A 26,438-nucleotide genomic window follows, 5' to 3' on the forward strand; every position below is an offset into this window, starting at 1 on the left:
CAGCAGAACTCCTATTATTTTCAGGATATTTTTAATTTAGCATAAAGAACCCATAAACCCAAATATGTATTATTTTGTATACAGGTTATTATAGGCCTAAGTAAAGTAAAAACTGCACATTAATTTTTTAGTAATGTTTTTATGAGCAGAAGAAAAAGAACCATTCAAATGATGATTTGTGTTTCACAGTCATTTACGTATCTCCTGAAGTGTTGTTTCATTTATACTGGCTGCTATGTTTCTTGTTGTTTTTTTTGCATTTCTGCTCAGCCTGAGCTACAGAAGAGTGCCCCCTAATTACTGATACCCCACCAGAAAAGCGATGTAAGTTCTCCTTATTAAAGTAAATTAGGGGAGACTCCCTGAACATTTTTTTCAAAGGCATGTATTCATATTTTTCAAGGAACCCTTCATGACTTTGAATCAAAAAGTCGCTGTCTGTGTTTTGCCAGCTGTTTGAAACCAATTTGTGCAGAAGAGTAACACTTGATGAGGCCCACTTATATCTGTCAAGCCATAAAATAAATAAAACTTTACTACATTTTTATTTTATATTATATGGGTGTTTTACTTTTCAGGGTTTAAACTTTCGTAATTATTTCATTTTTTTAGGGGATGTGCATGTTTTTACCCTTTTTATATTTCAAGACAAGTTAAAAAAAATTTAAGGCCGAGAAAACCTCTCAAAAATATCACATTTTAAATTTTTTTATTAAAACAAGCTAAACATACGTTACTCCATGTAAGCGTTAATAACCTGGAAATAAGCCTCTGCGGTTAAAGAACAGCCAAAGAACGATTATTTGAAATGGCATTATATCGTATTCTGAATCTTGACAGGCTTTAAGTCCTCCTAAATCTGCTGTATAATTAGCTTCCTAAATAACATCCCCGGTTTTGGAGGAGGCAGAGGAGGGTGTTCTCGGACCACATACTGTAGTGTGCTCAAGCCTGTTTGATTTAACACCGAGGTTCTTTTCCTAATAACATTAGGCCCCAATTCTGGACTCCCTCTGTATGGCTGACCCCAGACCCTCACAGTTGTTCCCTTTTCCCCTCAAACTCCATGGTTCTTATTACTCGCTCCAATAAATTTTGGATAAGCAGGAGTTTCAAAAAGTCCAGGGCTGTGGAGAATTCCCCATCCTGTAGCACGAGGCACCCCCTCTTAAGAAAACACAAATTAATTCCAAACCCTTCTGTGGCCACATTTTTGTAGGATTGATAAATATTTTTAAAGGAAGTTCTGCTTTTCTTGACTTTATCTGCTCCAGTGTTATTATATTCCCTCACATCCTTTCAGTTCTTGATGCCTGGTAGCCTCTGAACCTCTTCCTCTTTCCATTATACCCTTCTCCTCTTCAATAGGAGTCACATTTACTCAAGTTCAGGCTTAAAATAAAGTTAAGCCTTAAAATGTTTCATGTGCCACTTTGGTACAAGGATAGTCCAGGACACGCAAAAAAGCCTTTCCACATTTCGCGTATTTCTTCTGAACCTCCTGCACTAAGTTGTGGTTTTAGCTGTCGGTTTATTCCACAGAACAAATATTTGAGAGTCTGTTTTCTAATGTGATTGACGGGCTAATCAGAGGTAAAATAAAAACATGTCAACTAGTTTATTCAGTTTTTACAGTATTGGTTGTGCATTTGTTTACCACAAAAAGGTACTGTAACTATTTTGTTTTCAATCCAATTATGTTTAATTGTGTTAAATTGGTCTTTTGTGCATTCAATTTGAATATTTATTTTATGAGTCAATAGATTACTATTGGAGCATTACCCTACTAATGCACAATCATTTTGTTTACCTATAATTTCTTCTAATTAAATCTGCCTTTATGTTAACAAAAAAACCTGACCCAAATTTGCCATTAAGTTTAAAATATATATTACTGCTCATTAAAAATAAGTTGGCTAACTTGGATGAAGAAATAGGTTTTGAAATTTTGCGTTTTCGAAATTTGAAGTTGGATTTTTAAGCTTCAGAAAAACGTTGAACTGTTAATTTAAATAATGTATTGTTGGAATGGCATCCAATGTAAAGCCAAACAGACGAAAGCATCTTCTTATATTTTTCATGCAGGAAAATCCTTGTGGATATTTTCTTGGCTGCTCATTTGTGAATATTTGCAGCTGGTTTCTCAAAGAGTTTGAGATGTGATTAAACTTTCCTCTAAATATCTCTGTCCTCTTTCTGCTCCATTTTTTTTTTGATTCCCTGAAGTCCCCAGACGGCTCTTGGGATGTCTTTGTGGTGTTGTGTGTTTGTGCGCGTGCGTGTGTGTAATAAACCTTGTTCTGTCAGCAGACAGCAGCTGTCTCTCCGGCTGCCTCTGCTGTCCTTATCTCATTTGGCGCACAATGAAGCCACACGCATCGCAACAAGCCTTCAGTGGATAATCTTGAAAGTTAATTTAAAAATTCTTCCGTTTGTGAACTATTGTTGTGGCTTCAACAGAAAATTCCTTTGGCGTTAGCTTTTATCTATAAAACTACCCACAGTTTTTTTTCTCTTTTTTTTACACTAGTTTTCTAATCTAAACCATAATTAATACTTTAGGGAACACATCTTTTCTCCTGATTTTCTTACTTTTGGTGAAACTCATCCATGCAGCTTTCTAAAGAGGTAATTGGAACTGATCCTGTCTATAGTGACTGTGTCTGTCTAGCCAGCTGTTAGCAAATTGGGCGGCCACTTGCCATCATGTGCAGTGGAGACTAATCGAGGGCAAACCTTTTCATCCTAATGACTAATAAAGCAGCAGGCCTGCAAGTGTGTGTGTGTGCAGGAGTGTTGGTGCAGTCAGGCATGTGTCACTCCTGAATCTGTGAGCGCTTGTACAGCCGCACTCTCACCACTGGGACAGATGTTTTCTACCTGGGAGCCGGACCACCATCTGACTGGGGTCAGCCCAGTCCTTCAACCCCGTGCTCACTCTTTCAGTCTGCTGGGAGGTCTGCCAGCTGTCCCTCTCGCTGACCTTCGTCCCGGGGCACTGATTCTGGAGGAGACTGAGTCTTGAGCCGTGGGGTTGGTGGTCCCTCCTGCCTGTATTACAGGGGTAAATTGTTAGGATATAATTAGTGTAAGTCCTCTGACACAGACATTGAACCGAAGTATGGAAGAAATATAGTATCAAGAAGCAGAGAAAAGAAAAGCATCTTGTGTCCAGAAGGTAATTTAGAAAGAAAGAAAGAGTGCATGTTGGAGAAACAGGGAGATAAAGATGCAGAAGCAGTTGAAAAAACGGGGTTTGATTACTAAGAGGCACAAGGGGTTCCTTGCATTATAGTGGTCTTAGTGCAAGAGTTACTCAAGCAGAAAGGAAAAGCCATCAAGTTTGGAGGTAAAGTTACAGGCTGCAGACAGAGCCGATAACAGCTTCACTGCTGCTAGAGATTAATTGAATTCAATTGCAGAATGACTTCTGTTCTTCTTCTTTCACATGTTAGCTCACATGTTCTTCCACTCTGCACGATTTGTAAAGAAGTTGTTGAGATCAATCCCACCTGTCCTATAGTTATTTGTCTGTTTAAGACAATGTTTGAATCTATTTTAGCTTCATGAATCGGTAGGATTGAGTATTCTTTTAAAGACCCATTCCGATGAAAATTGTTTTTTTGTGTGTGTTTTTACCATCTTCTTGTAGCATTTTTCTTATGATGGACAACTTATATTTAAAAAATTGAGAATAAAACTACCATTTATTTTTGCACCTGTAATGTTAGGTTGAGGTTGTTAAGGCCGTAGGAGAGTAAGTAAGTAAACAAAGGGTTGATAAGAAATGAGGGTACGCTTACTCCACACCAGCAGCCCACATCCCAGATATGAATTTCTAAAAAACTCCTATAGACTGGTTTTTTGCAGAGACTTTTGGAATTTTAGATTTAAACAGTTCTACAAAATGGGGAGGAAAAGTGCACTATGTAGTGAGTAGTGAATGAATTTGGACACAACGCAGTCTGTATTCTCATTAAGTCTGATCACAGGTTTGCCTCATATGAAACCTTCTTCTATATACATACAATGTTAAGTATGGATCAAATCCATATCATACAGATTGGGCATCGAACGCTGCAGTTTCATTAAATCTGATTTCAGGATAATTAAAATAAGTGTTTTCGAGTCATTTTAATGTCTCTTTGCTCTTTTTTTATTTTTATTTATTCATTTCAAGAATTTGTTGTTGTCAACACAATACAAAAATAACACACAGATTTATCAAACTCATTTCAAAAATTATGAAGTGGAACGATAAAAAGCAAACTAACAAAAATAAAGACACACTTCAGTCAGATTTACTTAATTATAATATAGTGATCATTAACTAAAGTCAAGTAGAGCTTGATTTATTGCTCCAGAAAGGAGTGGGAAGAAGCAATCTTATATAATCCTTCCCCTACTGAGTTAATTCATTTTATGGTTTTGCATACCGGTAGTTCTAAGATACCACAATTCAGCTTTTTCTCGCTCTGCTAAGACAAATTCAATTTTAATTTAAAAAAAACGAGGACATTTTTCTTTTTTCCTGCCACATAGTACACCTAGGGTCCATCAGAAGTGCTGAAAACACAATAGGAGCCTCATTTCACAAATTAACAGATTAGTAGTTGTTTGGATAAGGAAACATACCCTTTGTGCTGCCGATACACGACGGGTGTGTTTTGTGAATCCTTTTTACCCACAAGATCACAGAGAATTTTTTTTTCCAGTGTGAAATTCTGAGTGAGTCATGTAGAAACGGTCAGTGAGTAGTTACTCAGCCAGATTACATGAAATGGGAGTTTAGGTTTCTGGACATATTTGTAAATATTTAAGTAAAGAAAATGCTGCTTAAAAAAACCTAAAGTGTGCTTTTCTAATCTAAGGCTTTATATAATATTGAGTGGAATTTTAACATTAGAGGGTTATGTTTATTGCTTGTTTTCCTGATGTTTTCCATCATGTCAAGGAAGTCATCTACGCTAAGTCTCAATAAGGATTTGTCTTTTATCCAATTATTTCAGTGAACTGCAATGTTATAAAGACATTTTCTGGAACAAAATTTACCCCAAATATTCACCATTAACTTTAGCCTGTCCTGTAAATTAAAAGCTTTGTGGTAAAGACTGGACAGATGGTATTTCTATCCCCACATTAAAAGACAAGCGTGTCACAGTCTCACATAGTGGCCCTTTTGTAATTTGTCTTATCAGCAGTTGAGAAAAAGTTTTGTGTTCAACCGTGATTTAAGCCCACCCAGAGGCCCCCAGGCACTTTTGTAGACCATCCAAATCAAGGACTCCAGGTGGGGTCCCATATGGCCTGACTACAGACCTGCAGGTCACCTTTTCAGGCTGCTGACTTTCAGAAGGTCTCTGCAAAATGTAATCAGACATCAAAACAGACTTGCACACAGTTCACATTCTGATGCTGTATGAATTTCCAGTCAGACAGACACCAGACATAAGTACAAATTGGTCTATTTTATTATTTTATTCGGAAAATAAATCTCCTTTAATTTGGATTTAAAAAAAGCCCTTTTATTCTAAAGTTAAGAAAACCTGATGGTTGGTGGGAGTATTACTGAGGGTACATTTCTGACATTACTGTTTTGCTTTGCTTTTACTTTGTGGCTTTCTTGTGTAAGCCTCAGATAAGAGTAAACTGCATTGATCCAATGATAATGGTGTTTTTGTGTTTTTAACATGCTCTTGTGAGGAAAGGAGAACATAGATAAAGGAAATTAAGATTAAGACTGAGTTTTAAAGTGTTTCTATTTTTCAAATCAATGTAAATCATGAGCAGACAAAAAAAGGACAGCTAAAAAAGCTTGTAGTTTTTAATTTGGAAAATACAATTGGCAGGCCACAAGCTCCCTGCTCTGCTCCATTCTGATGCATCCACTTGAAGACAACTAGATCAATGCACATCGTCATTTTCCTCGTCTGAGCTGGCATCTGGCTAAAAACTGCATGACATTTTGTTGCACTTCTTATGTTAGGTTGGGGTTGTGAAGGGTTTTAATCTAGCAGGAAAGAGTATAAGCAGTGGGATGATTGGAAATGAGCCCAGACTTACTTCTTGTCAACAATTCAGAGGCAAATTTCTGATAAACTCCTGCCGCTCTGAAGAAACTATAAAAAATGACTCAGGTTTTTTGACTTTGCCTAAAAACACCATAACCATAAGACCACTGGGGACACATTACCAATAGGTTGAAAGATGATTGGAGAGGGAATTTAAACAAATACAGTAGTTTCAGTAAAACTTTAGTGTTGAGGTAAAGTTTCTACTCTGGCAGAGAAAGAATATGAATGTCTGCACAACTGCTTCCTTTTGTGTTAGCTCGCTTATTTTGCTTTCCATTTGCGTGTTGTGGCAGATATAGTTAAGCTTCATTTAGCTTGAGTCCGTTTTTTTTTGTGTGTAAATCATAAATTGCTGACCTGTTAACATACATGAAGATGTGTAGAAATGATGTTCTTCTTTTAACTATCCAGACAAATTCTGTAGTTGGTTCCTATTTCTCACTTGCTGTTTTCTTATTCACATTATCAGTTGTCAAATGTTAGACGTTAAAATGTTGTCTTTCCTGATCTGATGGAAGTTTTTTACCTAACAGTGACCCCGGAACTGCAGAGACAATGCTATTGGGGAAGTGTGTAAGCAGGTTTGTTACAGTTGATTCAGGATTTCACAAATCATGTCAAATCATGTCGGACACACATTTTTCTTGTCGAGCAGGCACAGCGACCCATGAAAATCAGTTTTTTATGGCAAAATGGGATTTAAGCTGTGTGTATTTAGACAGAGACTGTATTCAGTGAAGCTGTCAGTCAGTTTCCTTGTATTTCGCCAAATTTGCTTCCTCTTTCCATTGCTGTTGATTTACATGTAGGCATAAAAGTTTTGGAAATTATTCTATAAGGGGCTTGGTGTTTTTCTAGTTTCTGTTCTCTTAGTAGTTTAAATATTAAAAGTGTTTTCTTAGGAACATTACCTTTTGAGCTTGTACGCAGAAAAGTAGATGTTTTCATATAAAATAATACCAAGAATTGGTCTAAATTACCTTTGTTTTGTTTTTCTCATCACTTTGAATGAATTTTCTGTAAATAGAGAAACACTGTCTTAAGTCTCATCACAGTTAATTATTGCCAGATAAACGAAACCGTTGGACAAAAAATCTAATATATCGACTTGCACCAAGTTTTCCATTTGCCTTCATAGGTTATGTTATGGGCCCTATAAGGGTTTCTGTTTTTTTGTCAGTGTTTCCTTCCTTACTCAGCAGTTAGTCATGCAGGTACATCTGCATAAACACTGTGAGCTCTTTTTAAGTGTATCAAATTATATTTCAACTTACTGCACAATAGGCAGCACAAAGGTTAGAATTTGATATCCGTGAAAGAAGTCGTGGTTTAGCAGAACCCTGGGGCCCAGGTGAAACTTGTGTGACTGGCCTTGTGGCCCTTTGGCCCCCTGTAGACCTGCAGAGTTTGTTTTAGCTTCGGTTTCAGACCTTGGCTCTCTGCGTCTCTGCTGAGCTGTGCGCATCTTCTTCCCAATGTCCTGTAGTTTCCCATGGCCTTGGCTGCCCTCCACCCAGGCCTCACCCTTAACCAGGAAGTGCCTTGGCTGTCACACGACTTTTGCGTCTTTGTGGATTTGTATTAGCATAAACTGAAGGGGTTTTGACAAAGTCAAGAGGACATTTTCTCTTCTGATTACTGGAAAGGGCCAGGACAGGCAAAAACACAGCAACAGCTACTGTGTTCAGTTATATCCCTGTTTTTGTGTCAATCTGTAGACAGTGCCTGTGGTAGAGGTTAGATTAAGCTTTGTGACCGTGGTGCCCCGGTTATTGTGAGGGATACGTTCCATAAATAACCTGCCATGGGTGAAAACTGCAAAGTAGGATTACGGATGTTTTAAGGCTGTAAAATGCCTCACATCACATTTTATACACTTTTCTCAGACAGACATGGAGATTTTCGCACTTTTCTCTCTTAAGGTTTGGACTCTCAAAGTTTAAACCTTCACAGAAAAAATAAGTCCAGTACTTTAGAATGATAACAAAAACCTACTCACAATCAAATATTTATGTAGATTTGGAAAGCTGAACCCATATCTTTAGAGGTGACACAGCACAGAAGAGATTCATTGACAAGGCCAACAGCCAATCAGGAAGCAGAACACAGTTTGCTGTTTAAAGAAAAGTGTGCACTGAAAAGAATTACAAGCTCACAAAAAGTAAAGCAATGTGAGGTAACACTGTATAGAGAAACCTCTTGTAAAGGTAGGACAGTATTCTAGCACTCAAAGCTGTATCTATTTTGTTGTTACTGTTTTTTTATGAATTTTTTGGTGAACTTTGACTGAAGTTGACATCAGTTACAAGAGAAACAATAATGTGTACATAGAGGAAGTTCTTCAGCTTGCAAAGGAGTTGAACCCATTGCAACAAATGTTACTGTTACTAGATCCAATTCAAAACTTATTAAGACCTTCAAACTTTCTAATAGGTGATTTTGTTATTATTTTGGAACAATACTGACTATTTGCGGTTAGAGTAGATTTATTTTTCTTTGTTAGCTGTACAGGAATGGACGTTTTTGTGCAATCTTTCAAACAGAGCTTTATTCTGCTGTACTATTTGATGATAATTTGCTGAATTTGTTTTTTTATACTGGAATATGATGAAAGACTAACACAAATTATGATACTCTGACCAAATGATTCACAGCAAAAATGCAGTCATGCTGCAGGAATTGGGAGCTGTTTGTGCTACAAGCATTACATTTTGCATTTGCAAAACCATTTAGGCTTTTTTTGTTTACCTCACCTTTAGCAAGTTTGACATTAAAACTGTTTTACTTTTCCTAGTTTCTCCTTACAGTGTTAGTTTTATACTACTGACATAATTGATTGTTTCAATGTTTTTCATTCACACTTTTTTTACTGCTCTGTTATATGTTTTGCTTTTTTTATTTGTTTTTTTCCCTAACTTTATTGAACCAATCAATACAAAATTATTTATCTGAGGACTTCAGACCTTTTCCTTGTCTTATGCGTAGTACTATTTAAGTAAGACAAGGACTCTACTTACACCCAGTATTATTTGCATACATGTAAAAAACAATTAGCTTTTCATATGTGTAACTTTACACATTATGCTTAACAACACAAAATGCTATACAAAGGCCCCAAATACTTATCCTCTCACTGAATTTAAATTTGCTAAACACAATCCAAGCTAAAATAAAACTAAAAAGTGTCAAAAATAAAAAAAAACTAGAATGAATTATTATACAGAATAAACAGGCTTTTGTTTAGTTTTTCTTATAATTACTCACTTTTGCCACACAAACTGTAAATGTCATATATTGTAGGGTCTAATTCATTAGAAAAAATTGATGGATTTGGCTGAAGTTCCTACCCCCATCTTAGTTCTTTTTCTGAAACTTCAGCGGAACCGGTTAGCCAGAGGTGTTAGTTATTCTGCCATGCGTTGCATATATACTTGAATATTTTGCCCTAACCTCTCATTAGAAACAAATTATAGGAATAAAATTGTTTAATTTCATAAATCTAATATATCTTTTTTTACATTAGATATTTTTTCTTCAAGTTTTGTTAAAAAAAAGATCAAAACTAGTTATTTTCTTAAATGCCAGACAAAATTTTTGAAAAAATTATAATCACCATGTTGTCCGACACACAGACTGTCCAAACTTTTGGTCTGTACTGTATATATATAAATTTTAAATCCTTAGCATGTTTTACCTACAAAAATCCTTTTTTTGGCGTTTTTATATCTTGGGTGGTTAACAATAAGCATGGCACGTGGGAGTCATCAACGGTTTAACTTTTTCAGTTTTTGAATTTTTTTCTTAGTCTTGTAATTACTGCCAAAAAAAAACAAAAAACACAAAGACTCTTTATATTTCCTTCTCTCTATCATACATTTTCCTACCAACTCTTATCTTTTGTGACTGTGTTGATGGAGAAAATATTTTTCCTCCTATTGCTGCCAAAAGTCTCAGGGCAATATTTGTTGTTTCCACAGAATAGTTGACAGCTTTCGAAGACATCAAATCAAGGGCAAGGTGTCTGGATAAAGAAGATAAGACTCTTTCCTTTGGAGGCAGGTAGGAGAACAACTGTACATTTATATATAGATATGCATGCGTATTTTTACACACAAACGGAAAAGAGCCCATTGAGGGAAAGCAGGTAGTTAAAGATTCAATTCAAAGATTCAAGATTCAAAGGGTTTATTGTCATATGCACAGTAAGAAACGAGTTTCCCTGCACAATGAAATTCTTTTTTTGCTGTCTCCTTTGAATGCCAAAAAGTATACAGGTAACTGAAAATTCACACAAAACATACCGTACCCACAAAAAACACAAGATTTATTGCAAATTCTAAATGTCCAAAGATCATCAATCTATAGATCATAGAGGATTTAAAAATAGATCATATTTTGATCTATTTTTAAAACATTCCCAGTGGTCTTTTAATTATGATTATGCAGTTTTTAGGTAAAAATAAAAGAACTGTCATTTTTTGGGGCATAGTTTCAGTAGAGCTGCACTAGTTCATAGGAAATTCACCTCTATACTGTGGGTGGGACTGTCGGCGCAGAGCAACCCCGCATGTGGCACACAAGCCGCTAAAACTAAGAACTAGGCTGCACTTTATCTCATCATTTTAAAGTCTTTGTGGTTTTTAGTGTCTTATCATCGCTACGTAATATCAGTCACGTCCCTTTCTCTCCTCTCACTTTATACGCTGATTCTTCCCTATGCAAACACTCTGGGCATGCGTGTGTTACAGCCAGGGTACGTTTGCTTTTTTGTGTATGGGGATACTCAATTCATTCACAGTCAAGTAGGCATGTTTTTATGAAAGTTGGAGGTTGGTTAGTTTGCAACGGAACAAGAAAAACAATAAATGATTCCTACAGTTTTTCTGAACACTAGTGTGATTGATAGTTCAAGATAAAACCCTAATGCAATGGTAGAAGTGAAATATGCACCAAAGAAAGGAATTTATATTCGTAAAAGTACAAGAACAATGCAGGAAAGATTGTTCAAGAGGAAGATAGCAAGATAATTACTTTACTCATTCCCTAATTTAAAAAGTAATCACCTACCTATTACTTTTTTCCACACACATACAAATTCTCAAGGGAATGAAGCTAGCACAAACAGGACACCATCAAAATAAAGATAGAAAGGCTATACAAGTGCAATCAGGGTTTTATTATTTAGCACCACCTCATTAATTTCACCTCATGAAAATAAAATAATATAGCATAGGATATATATTATATAATATAGTAGCCTACATAGTGTATAGACAGGTTGCTCATTGACACTAGGGCAGTGAAAAGCAGTTCATCTCCAGAACAAAACTTGCACTCCACTGAAATGGTTTTGCCTTCGTTTTCAACAAATTAGAAATAATTTGAATATATCCTGTTGCTACTTATTTGTCCATGTCCATATTTCCACTCTCTTATCTTACTTTGCATCACTTACTGGGTTTTTTTAAGGATCCGTTTTGTTTTATTTAACCAAGAGACAATGTCAGATCCAACTGTTAACACGCATTTTTTTGATCAGTCAACTATGGTTTAACTGCACCAAAATGTGAGTAATGAAGTAATGAGGGTTTCTGTAGTCTAGTAATTGTAGTTTATTACGTTGCTTTGTTCCCGACAATTGTTCTGAAATTCAAGGATTTTTTTTTCTTCCTCTATAAGGCTGGGAATTAAGCAGAGAAATTGATCTTAATTTTTCATATGCTAGGTCTTAAAAAGTCTGAAATTTAACTTGAAGAAATGTGTAGGAACTCTGTTACCAATTGCTTTACTTCAAGACTGTACATCCTTCATCTGGATTGGCTGAGAGACATGCTTCAGCTTTTGCACTTTCTTAAAAAAAAAGGAGTCTGCCTTATTCAAAGAGCTTCGATGCCCTGACGACGCTTGTCAAACCGTATGGTGCTGAATTCAGATCACATTCAGCTGAGCTTCCTAACACCCAGTATCAGCATTCTAAAACTTGTGTTGCAACAATGAAAACAAAACAATAAAACATGTTTTTAAGGTTTTTCCTGTTGTTTGTGCTGCCTCGTTTCAGATCAGCGTCATGGCTGCTTATGGACAGACCCAGTACAGCCCCGCCCTGCAGCCTGCAGGACCTTACGCACCTTACAGCCACCACACACCAGGCTACAGTGTGCCATCCTACAGTTAGTACAAACACTATCATGTTTGCACAAAAGTAACCCTTGATATTTGAACAATTAATTCAAAACTAGATGGTGTTTGTGAAGTGATGACAATGTGTGCTTATGTATTTGAATTCTCTATTGATTTAATTTGTTGACTTTATTTCGCTTGTTGTGTCAAATACAATGGCCTTCATGCATTCAAGACAGTTTAAAACAAATAACTCCAACTGAATGCTGACTATTGGCTTTGAGTTTGGTGGAGAACTGTCGAGCACTAAAGTCAGTTTGCATTGACATCCATCAGATCAACTCCCACACTTGATTATCTAGATGCTTATTTTGGTTTTAGTTTTAGTTTGAATCATTAGATTTGGCACCATTTAAGTAGAAATAAATCAATTTCAATAGACAAAATCATAGCTTTAGCTCAGAAGCCATGCCTCATCCGACATGTGAACTGACAACTAAAAAAATGGTGTTGTTGTTTTTACCGGATATTTACTTTTATAAAATCTATCATTGATGGTGCCAACTGTCAGTGTCCGACACAGGATCCTGGTTGGGTTCATCCTGTAAACATGTTGTTGCTTTATGTTCTCCTAGACATTAAAACAGAGGACGGTTTGAGCCATTCTCCAGGACAAACGGGCCTACTGGGCTATACAAACTTCAGCGGCACACCTCCCAGCCAAAGCCTCTACAGCTATTCTCACACACATGGTGAGTTTGAGTTTGTTTCCTGACATATCCACCAGTCTTTTGTTGGTCTCCTTTGTTTTGGTGTCACTGGATGAAGCGTTTGTCGCTTCCTAAGCCTCTTCTGGAGTCTCCTCTGTCTTCTCCACCACACCTGTTCTCCATTAGCTATGGTCTGGGCTCTTGGCGTCAAAAGTCTCCCTACCCCTCCTCTTTTCTCAGGGTCAGGCCCCCTTTCTCTGTTCAAAACAACAACGCAGCATGCATATGCCTGTTTCTTTTTTTCTCAAAAAGAGAAGAAGCATAGTAAGAACAGGTAAGAGGGGGGGGGGGGGGGATTGTGGCTGCGATAATAGTTGGCAGGGAATCTTGGGGATAAAAAATTGCTTTGATAAAGATGTGTTGTGCTTTGGAGTGTGCAGTTTTCAACATGTCAGTATATTTGTGATTGAGTGTGAGTGTCTGTGCTGTTCACATTCCTCAGCCGACCGGCGCCCAAAGCATGGCTTACTCAGTGCGGCTATATGGCTTTGAAACCAGCATGAAATTGACCTTATGTGTGTGACAGGGGAGAGGTTAAGGGGCGTTTTGTGGAGGAGGGAGCACATTTGGTTTTTCAGACAAGGCAAGAGTTGCTGCCAATGTATGGACGAAACACGTATTTGAAAATGTCTATCCCTGCTTTGAAAGTGTAGTTATTCTTTTAAGTTTAGATATTATTCTTGATTTTGTGATAAAATCTCAAGATGACTGCGGCGCAAAGTATGCTTGAAGATGACCAATACATATCTATTTTATATTTGCTTTACTAGTGTTTTTACTATTGATTAATGTGCATTGGCATTTTAGTGAAGATGGAATCATAGATTTTTTTTCTTTCCAAATTCAAACTTTTTATGCAGATTGTATTTTTTTTTGCTTGATAGATTTTAATTAAATCTGGTGTTTTTTTCCTCATTCCTCCTAAATGGAATTTATTTTTAAACTTCCCAAAACCTATGTGAATTTGTGAATAAAATAACAAATATTTAGTGCAAAAAAAAGTGTTTTAATGCCTATCTTTTGCAGATCATGCAAGTTTTTAAAAGTCCCATTCCAAGCATTTTTTAACTGTTGTAAAAGCTTGCCAGTGGTCTTTTATTTATGATTATGCCGTTTTAAACCAAAATCAAAAAAATTGTGTCGTTTTTTAAGAAATAGTTTATAGTTTCTTTGTTCATAAGAAATTTGTCTCCAAGTTGTGGGTGGGACAGTTGCACAGAGCACCCACCCCCTTCCCGTCTCTGCTGCTGAAAGCTCAGAGCAGGGAGCTTGTGGCCCACCCAGCGTACTTTCTATGTCACAAATAGGCTCTTTTTCAAAGAGCATTTTAGCCTGGGGGCGGTGCTCGCAGCACTCTGGTCTTCACTGGTCTACATCAGCTCGTGAGACACTTGTTCGTGGTTTGGGAGGGGCTGGTGCTCAGAGCGCAAAGTCTTTAAAGGAATACTCAGAGATGTATGAACGGATGAAAATACAACTTTGGGGTTACTTTTCATGAGGAATGAACATTATCATTCACTTAAAAGGTCAAAAAATTCATTGTGCATGGTATAGACCCTTTAAAACCCTAAAACCATTATTTTCATCGACGTGGGTCTTTAAGTCGATAACAATAGTAGCTCACTATTGTTATCGACTTAAAGAAGGGTGTGTGTGTGTGTGTGTGTGTGTGTGTGTGTGTTTGTGTATGTAAAAACCTTTTTACATCTTTTAAAGCAAGTTTTTAAAGTAACACTGTTACTTTACTTTAACAGAAAGTCTTTGCTATTCATAAAATATTATCTTCAAGAAGAAGTTTTTTCTAGAAAACCTTTTTTAGTAGTTTATTATATGTAATACAAAATATATGTAATAAACTAAATGAAAGGTAAAAGTTTTATTCTAGGGTGAAATTTCTGTCTGTCATTTATAAAAAGATTAATTTATAAAATCAGAACATAGTTCATTTAACGCTCCTTTTTTAAATCCTCTTTTTGGCCGTGAAGCAAATATATATATATTTTTTGGTGTAGCTATGCAGACAACCGTTTCTTGATAGAAATGATTTCTTTTGACTTTTGCAGACCTGCGTGCAGCAAATTTCCGGTGAATGTCATTCTGATTGCTTATTCAGCCACGTGCCCAATTCTGACAAACTTTTATCCCATGAAGACAGTTTTTCTTTCCCCATTTTCTTTTTCTCCAAGAAAAAAATAGTTTCCCATTGGAGACATTATACAGGAATGTAAATATTCACGTAAAAAGCCTTTGATAGAACCTTTTGACAAACTGTCCTGCCATCAAAAGCTCTATTTTTTTCAACTAACAGCTTTTAATAGCGTAGTTAGAGTTTGAGGGGCAGTGTTCCCAAACAAAGTACTTTTGTTTGAATATTCCAATCCATAAATCATTCACTGTGGACTTCAAAAGGCAATAAAGTGCATCAGCATTTAGATGTTTGAATGTTTAGTGAAAAGCTTCCATGTCTTCTGTTCACAGTTCAAAATCTACACACACACAGACAGGAGCAAACACAAAAAGACAGTATTCTGTGGAAAATGGCAACCAAATGGAAGTCTTTTGTGTTTATTTGAAGAGACTTGCATTTTTTGTTTCATGTAGTGAAGACTGTGGTATTGTCTGGAGAGTGTTTGTCTGCAGCCAGTATCCCAGAGTAATGAGAAAAAGCAGCAGCAAACCGGTGAGATAATTCAAGAAGGAAGTAAATCCTTAAAAACACAAGTGGACCTAAACTACTTTTTAGATACCAGCTAAAAAAAACTTAGCAAGTCACAATAAGGTTATGCAATGCTTGGTGTGTATATTTGCTTTGTGTTGTGTGGATATACCAGTAATCAAAAATACTCAGGTATGTTACTGGATCTCTTTTTCTAGTTGATGAAGGCAGTTTGTTATTATATCTTAATATCTTTTTCATTTCAAATGGAGTTGATGATGAAAATATTTTATTTCACATATGTACTTTAAAAGAAAAGAGAGGAAAAGCAAAAAAAAGAAATGCTGAAAAATATCCAAAAAGGAGTGAGAAGAAGTAAAAGCCTTATTAATTCTCAACCCCATGTCCTAGACCAAGTGTGTCCAAACTTTTTGCAAAGAGGGACAGATTATTGAGGTTTTAATGTGTGAGGGCCAACCAATTGGCCTGCATTCTTTGAAACATTACAAATGTAAATAAACAACTTAAGGAATTACATCTAAAAACATTTTTACATAAATTACTGTAAATTTCTGATTTGAAGACCAGAAATAAAATAAAGAAAAAGACTGTTTGGGGAAAAAAAGACAATAAATCCTCTGGGTTCATATGAATAATGTAAACTTCTAAATCAAAACATGTGAACAGGAAAAAAAAAACCTGTCATGCACTGGTATCAGGGCTATTTATCTGCTTTATTGCTTTATAACTGATAATTGGCATTTGCTTTGGGTTATCTGACTTAGGCCAACAGCCAGCACTGCTGCGGTGCTCTTGTTTGTTCAAATTTCATAAATTGAGCCAAAAACTAAAACATTTTCTGTGGCAAAGACAGAGATGATAAGATGACAGGATAATTGATCACACAATGCTTTGACAAGAGGATCCAGGTGGAGAAGGAGTGCTTAGAGGAGGACATTCCCGCTTTGGCTCACTGAAAGGATTCCAAAAGCTGCAGGAGCAGCAGGAGCAGTAGATGTTTCCACCTGTGTCGTTATGTCAGTTATAAATCTAACTGTAAGCTGTTACCCCTCTGAAATGTCATAATCAGAATTTCCCCTTTTCCTCTCCAAGTCAGAAATGAGGCCAGATGTTGAGATATCGTATTTGAAGCTTATTTGCCTGTTTGAGGGTGACTTTGGTTAAATATTTAAGCGGTTCATGATTAATATTTTGCTTTTTAATCCCAAGTGTTTACTTGTTTAGACGTTTTGAACTTTTTTCTCTCTGTGACATTTCTTAGGTGGTGGTATTTCATCTGGAATTTTTCAAGGCACCCATGCAATATCGGGTTCAACTCCATTCAACCCTACACAGCAAGTGAGTAATGCCACAAAACTAAGTTTTTCTAACAAATAACTATGTTTTTCTAAGTTATTTCTAAGTTTTCCTTATTTTCAGGCATATTTTTTTGTATGAAAAAAAATATGTTCAACTTCAAAACCAACTTTTAATCCATACATATTGTTTCTTTGTGTTTTTTAATTATCATTATTATTATTTTTGCGTCAGGAGTTTTCATCGTATTCAAGCTATTCTCAGAGTCAGTACTCTCCATATTATAATTCCCATCACTACAACAGCCCGTATCTGGCTGGCAGCAGCATCAGCCCTCCATCTATCACAGCTCCATTAGCCTATCAGCACCCAGATCATCCTGCCATGATGCCCAATCACAGCCCAGAGTCACACACAGGTAAACTCTTCTCTTAGTAAAAAAATATTCAGTGATTCTTCATCTCTCTTGCTTTCCATTTTATTTTATTTGTTGCACAGAAAAATGTATCCAAAAAATTACTTTATAGGACAATATGGCCATTTTCTTTCCAAATTGCACCGATTTAGCTGCAGATTTTATGACAGCTTCCTATAAAAATGTGTTTTTCAGTTAAAAACTCTAGATGAAATTAGGCTTTTACTCTTTTTTACTAAAAGCTGTTGGATTTTCACAGTAAATTTTTATTTTTACAATCAAAACTAGAAAGGTGTGTCGGTTTAAAATAGTTTTCATCAAAAAAAGGAGAAATTAATGGAAAAAATGTAACTGTTTTAACACAGTGGGATCTGTGCCATCATGTTAAAATGTTTATTAGTGGGATTGACCGTGATTTCTAAACTGATCATGAACTGCTTGTCAAATGATAATATATTTTATTTGGCTGGTGGAACGATCTGTGACGGGAATACAGCAGAAAATTGCCTAATAATTTGTGTTTTATGTTTACCGTATTTCAGGGGAGTACCACCCACCACCCAGCCCCCCAACGCCAGGTAAAGAGGAGGGGGTTCCAACTCGAAGGGGGTCAGATGGCAAGTTGAGAGGAAGAAAAAGAGTCAGCGACCCCACGCCTCCCTTGGACTCTGATATAGAGGTGAACACACTATTACGCACTGCTGGAAATTACCAGTATTTCTCTGCAATATTTATCTTTTCTTCTTGCACACACACACAGACGGACAAATGGGTCGTGTGGTTAACTTTCCATATTTGTTATTTCACTGCAGCGAGTGTTTATCTGGGATCTGGATGAAACCATCATCATTTTTCACTCTCTCCTCACGGGAACTTTCTCCTCGCGATTTGGCAAGGTATGATCTCTATTCCCATTTGTACAAAACAGGCAGCAGCAGATTATCAAGCCCACACAACAGCAAACATGTAATCTTGGTTTAGGAAAATTTGCCTCTGTTTCTGGGGTCATCTGGTTATTCCACTAACAGTTGAAGTCTGACTTTTTTCACACGCTCACCCTGTTTTGCCTTTCTGCCCTCTTGTTTCTTTTCATAATGCACTGGGGTTGTTTAGTTACTCCGATAACCTGCGGTGTGATTGACAGTCAACGGCACCTTTACACAGCAGAAGGGCAGATGACTAGCCGCACATTTAGTCCATTTCTTGTTTTTGGCCAGGGCTTTTTTGTTTTGAATTCTCACGGTCTCCCTGCGGGTTGACACCACGCTGATGGGAGTCTGATAGCAGGGCTACTAATCACTCCATTCCCCAAGCAGGCGTTGCACGCCTGTGTTTCTTTTTCTTTCTTCCTTGTCCCGCAGAGAAGTCCAAGAGAAAAATGAAAGACGAGCCAAAATGATAAGTCGACCGTTTGAATGTGTTGAACGGTGACTCATATGCCAAGTATTCCTCCCACTGCCTGAACAACTTCTTTCCTGGATCTAGGAGAGCTCCACAATCTGACCTTAAAACTCACATATGCAGCAAAAAATAAAAGTGACTGGGAAAAAGAAGATTGTGTTTTTAGCAAACTGTTGCTGCAGTTACAGCTATAATCTTCTCTAATTCGCTCTTTCTGCATGATACCTTTGTTCTTTTGATCCTTAAAGGTTTTAAAGGGTACTGAGAGAGACTGCAAAACTGAAAAAAAAATTTCCAAAGAAATGAAACTTCAATCAACAAATGACCTTTTACACTTTGGCAAAAATTGAAACATTGAGATAAAAATTTGTTTTGTTGTCAAGCACATTTCATCCTGTGCCAGGAGACAGCTCTCCTTTGGCTAACGTCTCCGTGAGAGTAAATGCTGCTCTTGAATGACAGTGATGTACAGTAGGGTTTTTTTGTCAGCTCAGACATGATTTATGTGTCTTTTGAGGCGAAAATTTGACTTTTTGAATTTAATTTGTTTACCAAAATTTAAGTAATGGGATACGTCATTTAAATATTTTTTGGTTTTTCTATTAATGTGAGATCAAAGGAAGATAGCAATAATGGTTTAACAGAATGGCGGGTAGAATCTGACTTTGTAGAAGTAAAAAGAAGGCCCACAGAACTAAAGATTATAAGACAGCATAACTGCATTTGTAGGACGTGATGCTTCTGTGAAACCTGTCTTCTCTGGTTAAAGTAGTGCTTCTCAATTATTTTTTGCCAGGGCCCCCCTAGGAAAATGTTTCGCGCCACCCCTAACCCCCCACCCCACCCCACACACACACTCGCCGCGGTGACAGTATATTAGTTTAGTATCTATAAAATTGTGTAAGTATACCTACAATTGTATCTTTTAACATTAACAAAAGAAAAATATCAATATAAATCCACTTTCAAAAAATTTTAACTTTTTTTAGCCACAGAAATCCTGTTCTACTCTAAAAGAGAAAAGAAGCTTAAAGTGCCTGAAAGAAAAAATCTGTCAGTCCTTATTTAAACTAAAAACATCTTGATCAACTGAACCATTTGATGCTGAGAAAAATAATTCAATCAATAAATAATATTAAATGTAAATTGATCTGAAACATTAACACAGCAGCACCAATATATTTAACGTTTTTAGTCTGAAGAAATAGGTGAAAAACTTTGTGCTGATTTATTTTCTAAATGATGGATTGTTTATCTATGATCTCATAAAGTGCAGCTGTTTTCCTGGATTACCTGCTGTCTTTATGTCAAATACTGACACCAACTAAACCACAGGCAGTCAAAGAAAACATTGATGGACAATAGAGACACGTCATCGAAATGTCTACAATAATTAAGAATTACATTATTAGCATGAGCTGAGCAATCTAAAGGCACCGATGATCCTGGTGTTGCACAATCCAGGCAGCGCCTGCAGCGCCTGCAGCGCGTGCAGCGCTCCAGGAGCAGCTGCAGGGACGGCAGTTCACAGTTTCAGGCTGTCACAAACACTGATAGAACAGATAATAGAAAACCAATAATGGCGCAGATTTTTTCCAAGCACTGAGCCACTGTCACCACTGCCCCCGTTAAATTTGCGCCCAGGACAATTGATGGTATTACCTGTTCCTAAAACCGCTTCTACTGCATCGGGGGGGCGCGCCCCACTATTTGAGAAGCACTGGGTTAAAGGAATACACTATCATTGTATTAAGATTTGAAAAAAATAAAAAAATAATTAATTTAACCTAAAAATAAATGATGTTTTAAACCAAATGTGTGATCCACTATTGTTATTAAGATTATTTTCATTTTTAGAACAGGGTTAATAGAAGAAAAGAGTCGACAGGCAGTCTGACGCTCCATTGTTTTGTAAGACTGTCAATTTATTTGATGTATTTTGACCTACCTGCTTTTGTTCTGCAAACTTAATATCATTGGAAGCTAAACTTCAAATTATTATTTTATATTTATTTTCATACATTTTTAAAAAGTCACCATCCTTCAGATGCTATACAGTTTTAATAAGTAGGTCACACAGTACGGTAGTTTAAAAAGTTTCACTAGAAAGAAAAAAACTAGTGTTTTCCGCCTGGGGTAAATGACACTTTTGTGACAGAGAAAATTAACCTTTTGAATAAATCAAATTAGTACTCACAACCTTTAAACCCTCATCCTCAGCGTCACTTTCTTTTAGCATTTTTCTGTTCAACAGGACTCGTCAAAGGCTGTATCTCTGGGTTTGTGGATGGAAGAAATGATCTTTAATCTGGCTGATTTGAGACTCTTCTTTAATGACTTAGAGGTGAGTTTGTTTTTTTGTATACCTATAATACTTATTTAAAGTAGGAAATAAAAACAGGTACAAGTTTAGAATCCTAAAGAAATGGAAATTTGTACCAGAGTGAAAATTTGCAGACTGCAGTACTTCATCAGGTTTTTTTTCATGCTACAGAAAAGAAGCATGTCAGTAGTTGTAAGACTTTTCCAGTAAGTTGGGGATATATCACTGAGTAAGCATTTCTAGAAAACCTTCCCTGCCACAGTGCAGCAGGAGCTTTAACATTTGGGTGCTTTTTCTTACTTGGCTTAAAGCACAGTGGCACTCATTGTAGGAATCCCCATATGTAACACCTATCCTGTATTCTCTCTCAAGCGTTTTCCAAAATGTGCTCAGTAAGGAAGAAGTTTTCCCTCCCAGAGTGACAGTAATTAGGGAAATAAGTGCTCAGATACATGCTGTGTGTATAAGTGCAGCTCTTTTAACAGATTCTCAATAAGCCATGGTTTTTTTAGAAGAAAAAAAAGGGGGAACACATTAAAAGAGAGTTAGAGGGGCACCCGTTTCTCTTCACATTTTTCTGTCATGTTCTGACAAAGAACACAGAATGTAAGGGGCATAGCAGAGAGAAGGAACAAGATCACTTTGTCCTGTAAACATAGGTGTGTATCAGAGCATCTAAGAGGAAAATTTGTCCAGTGGGAGGAGGAGAAAGTCAAGAAGAGAGGAAACCTGTTTTTTTCATCGCCATGTTTGTTGTCAAGGTTGATTAACCTCTCAAAACATATTCCACATTTTGCTGCCATTTCCTGCCAAGTCCAGGGGTATAATTATCTTGTCTTTGCTACATGTCACTTGCTACAATCAAAGGCTACAAAAGTCTTACGTGATGCAGCAAAACTCTTAAAAGTGCAGACTTGTAAAAAGGTCAGTGTGAATGCCAACTGCACAGTTTTCATTTTCTTAAAGAAATTGAATGTTATTTAAGAATTCATTTGCAATTTTTTATGTTGGGCTGTGCAAAGTATGAACAAGTTGCATAAACGTCTTATCTGCAGTAGAAAGTGGTTTGCACACTCATCAGTGTCAACTCAAACTTGAAAATATTTCAGTTGTTTTAAGTTTTGTACTGTATCTTTATGGTTTCACTTTTTTCACATTTAAACGAACGTGTTCTGTGGTTTTTTTTAGTCATGTCAGCTGATCAGGACCTTTCCTAGCTTTGTGGGGACCGTAGACAAGATGCTGTTTAGGGGCTTCCAATTTATAAGTTACATAACTTTACATTACGTTACATTACTTTACTTTACGTTACATAAGTTCACTTTACTTTATGTTATATTACATTACTTTAGGTTACATTATTTACTTGATGTTGCTTTACATTACTTTGTTTTACATTACTTAAGTTTGTTGCGTTACATTGCGTTGCATTACAATAGGTTGTGTTACATTACGTTACTTTACCTCAATCTATTTTGAGCCAAGAATGTGTCTGATGCAAAATTACTCCATGCACACAGGTTCTGCATAGTGTTTTATGATCAAATCTGCTAATTATTCTTGCAGTATAACAGTGTCAGAGCTTTTAGTCTTCTAAGTAAAATTTAAAGTAAAAAAAGATCTTCCTCTGTAGTAAATCTCCTTTATCTCCTCGGAATATGTTTAAACTTCAATGATTTTGTTCTCAGTTTCTAGTTTGTGATCATTTTTCAGAGTCAAAGTAGTGTACATTTACAACAGACATTTACATTCAATTATCAGCAGTTGCAGCCTTAAAGGGTAGAAGGCCACCTAAGTGGGGAGGTGGGATCTTACCAGTGGGAACTGAATTATGTAGCACTGTAAGGAAGATGAGGTAGCGTCTCAGTCTGGGTTGCTGAAATGGGATAGGAGCGTCTGTCGGCCATGGGTCATTGCCTAACAATTAGAAGTTGTACCAGGAGTCTGTTTTTGCACACAAAATGTGAAAGTATTGTTGCTTATATATTATTTGTGCACATAATTAAGAGGTAAAGAGACCTGGAAAATTTTGTAATGAATAGATGTTTTCTTTCTTTGATCCGCCATATATTATTTAGGTTTTTTTTGTTTTTGAAAATGCTTGTTTTTTTTTAATAGTTTAAAACAACACATCCAATTTCAGGATGGCGAGTAAAACTACAAATACAAAATCTGGTGTGGGATTATACTAGAATAACACTTGTCTACTTTGGCGCCTCATCGTCCCATGTCCTGGCACTTTTTTACTTCCTCCTTCCCTGTCTATCATTTTAATTATTTTTATGACAGTATCTCTCCTCAAGGCTCCCCTACAGAAAAGAGGCATGTCTGTGCAAGGCTTCAGTCTGAAACAGAGCTCTCAGTAAATCCACTTTTTCTTTTTCTTTTCTTAGGAATGCGACCAGGTTCATATTGATGACGTGGCATCAGACGACAATGGACAGGACCTTAGGTAAAAACTTGGCTGTGTTACAAACCTTCCAAGTGCAGCGAAGTGACTCAGATTAAGACCGTTTTCCTATGGATTGTGAACCAGACTTGCCCTCTTGGGTTTTAAGTGCAGTGCTGGAAAATTGCTCAAAGAAACAAAAGGTTTCAGCATTTGGATGCATCCATATATGTTATAGCATGCAAGCTTGGGAAACGTTTTTTTCCTTTCCTGCTGCCACAAAGGAAGTCTGACCATAATCCAGTGCTTTTTTTCCCCATCAAAAAATAACCTTTTCCTTCCCTACTTCTCCTTCAGTCCAGATATTGTATTATATAAACACGTTTAAGCACTTTTGTATTCTTTTAGGAGTGATGTGAGAAAGGACAAGGATGTACACTTTTTTACATGCATTTTACTGAGCTTGGCCTTTTTCATGTAAATATTTTTTGTGTTTATCATTTTCTTGCTGTGTGCATCTCAGGTAATAAAAGCATGTTCACAACTTTATTTAGTTTGATTTGTTTTTGCCTGATATCTCTGCAGAAATTGCACAACAAAATTTTAGGAATAATGTTTTTATTTGTTTTTAACTCCTGAAGTAATCTTCTAAAATCAGAATAGGTTTTCAGAAGAGTACCTTTTCAGATTCTTTATCACTCCAAGTTAAAAGTGTTTAAGCAAAGTTTTCCAGAAAAGAAACATGTCCAAATGATCAGTGTTTTTACCTCATTGTGATCTTTGCAGCACCTACAACTTTGGATCGGATGGCTTCCAGAGTCCAGCAGGAGCAGGCTCCTTGTGCTTGGGATCAGGGGTCCATGGAGGCGTGGACTGGATGAGGAAACTGGCTTTCCGATACCGTAGAGTCAAGGAGATCTACAACACATACAAGAATAATGTTGGAGGTGAGTTCTACTCCAACAATCCACTTACAGGTCAAGATAAAGTTAACTGCTTTTGCATATCTTTCCGACTACCAGAGAAAAAAATAATTTTTCCAGTCAATTTTGTTTTATTTTATCCTCCACAAACTACAATTCCCTGAGTCCCATCCCTTTACAGTTGGTATCACAGAAAAGCCCCAAATGTTCTCTGTAGATACCAAAAGGAGGTAATTCTGTAGTAAGCAGTGGCTGGGAAATATTCAGATTTAGAACTAGACACATCCTCATTGCTGGTAGTTAGAAGGACATGATAAAACAATTGCAGCTAGTCAGGAAGTAACCCATGACATTCGATAGAGGAAATTGAACTAATCTCTCAAGTTCTGTGCAAAAGTTTTAAGCAGGTATTAAAAAATTCTTTAAATAAAGCTTGCTTTCAAAAATGAAGTCTCAACTTTTCATTTCCATCAATCAACAAAATCCAGTGAATGGACAAAAGAGAAATCCATATTTGCTGTGACCACCTGGGTCCCACTGTCTTCTGCTAGTTCTGAACTAGCACACTGTTCTTCACAGTTCTAAAGGGCACAGCAATTTTAGATAAAATAGAAGATTAACTGGTGATGCAGAAAAAGGAAACCTATTGAAAAGATGATCAATGAAAACATTTAAATTAAATGTCATTGATAAATCTTTTTAAAATGTAGAAAAAGTAGTGAAGTTCTACTAGCAAATGCACAAGACTACCAAGCCATCTTTTTTTTTACTTTTATGTGCCGTTGTTGAAACCAACAATTTCAAAAGAATTTAAATGAGATTAGATCATAACAACCTTAAGAAATTTGTCTTCTATATAAATATATGCAGGTGTGTCTTTAAGTACATATTCACAAACCTTTGTGTACCACTGCAAATATTTGCTAGGTTTACTCGGAAGCCCCAAGAGAGAGGAGTGGTTACAGCTGAGGAGGGAGATGGAAGTCCTAACTGACCTGTGGCTGACTCATGCGCTCAAAGCCTTGGCTCTCATCACTTCAAGGTCAGTGAATGTGTCTATAGTATGGGTCTATAGTATAGGTTTGCAACCTCAGGGTGCGTTGCCACATCCCTCCAATGTGGTTCTTTGGCTATGAAGAAAAAGGCTAACAATTTGAATAAATAATGGATTTGCAGTTTTTAGTTAATAACATTTTGTCATTTATGTTGAGATTTTGAGCATGTCAGGTAACTGAGTAAAATGATGGTAGATTATTAAAATATGTTTAAAGCACATCTTCTTATCTTCTGCTGCACAACAGGGTTAATGGCTGTTCATAGCCATGCTCGCAAAATATACAATTGTTTTTGCATGTATAGATTTTTTATTCTAACTATATTCTGCACCGATGTTATCATGTTTATATTTAATATTAGAAGGGGAAAAATGATGACAGTGCATCAAAGTCATAATGATAGAAAAGGCCTGCCTTGATTTGACTTTCTTGCATTTTTTAATTCAAGTAAATCAGCTGCTGCAGAAGGATCTTATCTGACGTGGGGTGTGTTTTATTTTGAAAGGAACTTGGATGTGCTGCTGTCAAAAGTAAAACAAGTCAAATTTGTTTTATATAGAAAATTTAGCACTGTTACAATTTAATTATTGTAATTTTTTAATCTATATGTTCTAAATTATTAATGGCCACGATAACATTAAAAAAATGTATTTTTTCTAAACAGTAATGTCTCTCTCTCAGTAAGAAACTGGACCTAATGGCTCTTTTAGCTTTAAAGGTTGCAGACCCTAGTCTATACTTACAGCAAAATGTGTTTTACTATAGTTGGCATCATTTAAAAAAAAAAAGGTACAAGCATATCTGTCATTTCCCATTCCAGGCCTAACTGTGTCAACGTGTTGGTGACCACCACCCAGCTCATCCCTGCCCTTTCCAAGGTTTTACTGTATGGTCTTGGTTCAGCTTTTCCTATTGAGAACATTTACAGTGCCACCAAAACAGGTGAGTAACAGGGTTTTTTTCTGTGCACTAACGTCTAAATATGTGAAAATTTG

The 26,438-nt window shown here is 36.5% G+C and overlaps 1 protein-coding gene across 4 annotated transcripts in view; it reads left to right on the top strand.

Moving 5' to 3' along the window:
- eya2 (EYA transcriptional coactivator and phosphatase 2) overlaps positions 1 to 26,438 on the top strand; it is a 30,201-nt gene that overhangs the window by 812 nt on the left and 2,951 nt on the right. The window contains exons 2-13 of one of the 4 annotated variants that reach the window (XM_004068709.5): positions 10,052 to 10,133; positions 12,133 to 12,244; positions 12,830 to 12,946; positions 16,903 to 16,979; positions 17,172 to 17,355; positions 17,895 to 18,031; positions 18,165 to 18,248; positions 21,008 to 21,097; positions 23,470 to 23,528; positions 24,252 to 24,412; positions 25,316 to 25,430; positions 26,264 to 26,385. In XM_004068709.5, the coding sequence (XP_004068757.1) occupies positions 12,142 to 12,244; positions 12,830 to 12,946; positions 16,903 to 16,979; positions 17,172 to 17,355; positions 17,895 to 18,031; positions 18,165 to 18,248; positions 21,008 to 21,097; positions 23,470 to 23,528; positions 24,252 to 24,412; positions 25,316 to 25,430; positions 26,264 to 26,385 (1,249 nt within the window). In that variant the 5' untranslated portion in view covers positions 10,052 to 10,133; positions 12,133 to 12,141. Of the gene's footprint in view, positions 1 to 10,051; positions 10,134 to 12,132; positions 12,245 to 12,829; positions 12,947 to 15,736; positions 15,813 to 16,682; positions 16,792 to 16,902; positions 16,980 to 17,171; positions 17,356 to 17,894; positions 18,032 to 18,164; positions 18,249 to 21,007; positions 21,098 to 23,469; positions 23,529 to 24,251; positions 24,413 to 25,315; positions 25,431 to 26,263; positions 26,386 to 26,438 lie in introns of those variants that run through there. The other 3 variants (XM_011474931.4, XM_078947181.1, XM_078947182.1) reach the window with 3 other exon arrangements.

Source organism: Oryzias latipes, chromosome 5 (genome assembly GCF_053564925.1).
Source record: "Oryzias latipes strain Hd-rR chromosome 5, Olatipes_Hd-rR_3.1".
Lineage (NCBI taxonomy): Eukaryota > Metazoa > Chordata > Actinopteri > Beloniformes > Adrianichthyidae > Oryzias > Oryzias latipes.